At 33.0% G+C, this 2,500-nt stretch overlaps 1 protein-coding gene across 1 annotated transcript in view; it reads right to left on the bottom strand.

Moving 5' to 3' along the window:
- LOC122253511 (xylulose kinase) overlaps positions 1–2,500 on the bottom strand; it is a 9,426-nt gene that overhangs the window by 1,397 nt on the left and 5,529 nt on the right. The window contains exons 9-12 of the mRNA XM_086532696.1: positions 2,229–2,344; positions 1,117–1,290; positions 514–611; positions 163–294 (exon numbers count right to left, since the gene is read on the bottom strand). Coding sequence (XP_086388822.1) covers positions 163–294; positions 514–611; positions 1,117–1,290; positions 2,229–2,344 — 520 coding nt within the window. The remainder of the gene's footprint in view (positions 1–162; positions 295–513; positions 612–1,116; positions 1,291–2,228; positions 2,345–2,500) is intronic.

Below are 2,500 nucleotides of genomic sequence, written 5' to 3'. Positions count from 1 at the left end.
ATATATATATATAATATATATATACATATATATATATATACATATATACATACACATATTTAAGGAATATCGTAGATTTCTCTTGAAGAACACCCCTCTATGAGAATGGGTGTGATGTGAACAGGCCACACCACTACCTGTGAAAGCCAAATGTAACTTTACCTTATCCGCATCTGAGTTAGGTTTACAAGCCAATTTGAAGTTCTGTCCTTTAATCACCTCCTTGTATACCCCACCCAGCAAACCATGCTTAGCTCTGTATGCACTCCCGAGACAAGCTGAATTAGCAACGTCCTGTGAAATACAAAACACATTAATTTAAATCTAAATATGAATATATAAAAGCATGGTGTCCACATACAAATAACAACTAAAAAAAGATCAATACCAAATAGAAAGAAAAAATATAATTAAAATAAGTAAAGCAACATAGTAAAATGTATTATGAACATATCTGAGTACCAGAGGTCAGTTTATTTAACTAAAAGAAATGAAGCCATGTATAAAACCAACCATAGTGTACACAGGAGCATTGAAGACATCAGCTAGTACTTGCAGGAGACTTTTGTTGCTAGATGCTCCTCCTGTTGCCAGCACTCTTGCACCAGTACCTTTGCAAACAAATATAGAAGAAAAAGTATAATGAATCATCCAAATCTATTTTTAAAAACACAGAGAATAGCATGCACATATCACCGTTTTTTGGAGGGTTATTCAAAATTAATTTAAATACGCCTGTTCCTCATATGGAGAAAGGGCAGAATATTTAAATACACAAGGAGTATTTGAGATTACTAAATAAATCATGCTAACATGTGCTCAAAATCCCAAATTCTTTACAAACATATCTAAAATCATCCCTGAAAGTGTTTTTTTTATTATTTTCTAGTCTTAAGGTATAAAATATGCATCTATATATGATATATCAGCATAGTGGTCCTAATTACAATTTGTTATAATAGTCATCAAAAGGAATAACTAGCTTGTAATTTCAACAAACAAGAAATCGCAGTATGGAACTGTTCCGTTGCAGAGAATTAAACACCTTTTCCAAAACAAAAACAAAAAAACACAGAGTACCTAATCTCAGAAAAACAAAGTCAAATCCAGCCTTACCCACACTGAAGCCCAAGTTTTCCGCATGGACGCGCTTGGCTACGAATTGTCCTTCCACCAACGCCCTTACTTCAACCTCACGACTTGTGAAGCGCGACACTGGCTCGTCAGCTTTGTTGAAACGGAACACGCCCTCGAGTTCCGGAGTTATTTCCTTCTTGTCGTAATACATTCCTGTGCAGTGAATGGGTGGGATTAATTACTGATGATGATGATGATGATTATAATTATCAATATCATTGTTATTAATATCAATCCACTGCGGACATCTAACAACCTAACTGGTCGTCAGGACTGACACTAGCGGCACCGGCTAAAATTCAGAGGGACAGGGAAAGCGTTTTCTCCACCCTCTAGGTAATGCAGACTAGCCCAAACAATATTTTTCCATAAGTCCATCATAAAATGCAGGTTAAGGCAGACTTTGGAACCCTGTAGCTCTGAAGGTAGCATCATTACAGCCATAATACTTCATGACTGTGTGCGCGTTTCAACTGTGAGCAGATCCTAATGTCTCTTCATGTATGCATTGACACCTGTCTTTTAGGCCTAATTGATGCCATAATGAATGTCATAGCACCTGTACACAATGGCTTAATAATAATAATAATATTCATTATCATTATTATTACTATCATTATTATCAATATAACTACCTATAATAATAATAATATAAAAAAATAATAATAGCAATGATAGTAACAATCATAATGATAATCACAATAATAATAATAATGATAATAATAATAATAATAATAACAATGCTAATAATGATAAAAAAAAATGGTTTCAATAATAATAGAAATAACAATGATAAAATCATAAAAATAATATCAATAAGTACAATGAAAATATGAATAATAGAAATAATATCAGCAATAAAGAGGACAAAAAATTCTTACATCTGTAACTGCAAAGAAACGATACGGCTAAGGATCGAAAATGTACACTCAAACCTTTTCTTTAGCTTTAACTCTAATCTCTTAATCTCTTGTATAGATTCCTGTCTTCTAAAATTTCAGGCAATACCTCAAAATGAATGAACAGATAAGATAAAATAAAATAAGATAAAATAAAATTAATCAAAAGATGAAAAAAATTCAAGTTCTCACCCAAATTGCCGAAGTTCCCTCGAGGAGTCATATCCAGAAGCTGATTAAAGATATCCCAGGATCCATCGGCACATTCATTGCGAATTCTCTCTCTCGTCAAAGATCCGTTCTTGAAGCTGGAATCATTAATAGGAATATTCTAAACCAACTGTACTGTTCTCATGTCAGTGAAAGCTAAAAGTCGAATACAGAATCACAAACTACTCAGTTACCTTAATTTACACGTAATCTCAGTAATCTGCATAAGCATAAAATTTTCAACTTTTTAAAAC

The sequence above is a fragment of the Penaeus japonicus genome, unplaced genomic scaffold, assembly GCF_977035675.1.
Source record: "Penaeus japonicus unplaced genomic scaffold, GWHDUDI00000001_assembly GWHDUDI00000037, whole genome shotgun sequence".
Classification (NCBI taxonomy): Eukaryota; Metazoa; Arthropoda; class Malacostraca; order Decapoda; family Penaeidae; genus Penaeus; species Penaeus japonicus.
The sequence above is the reverse complement of the archived record's forward strand: the minus strand, read 5'-3'. Positions and strand labels throughout refer to the sequence as shown.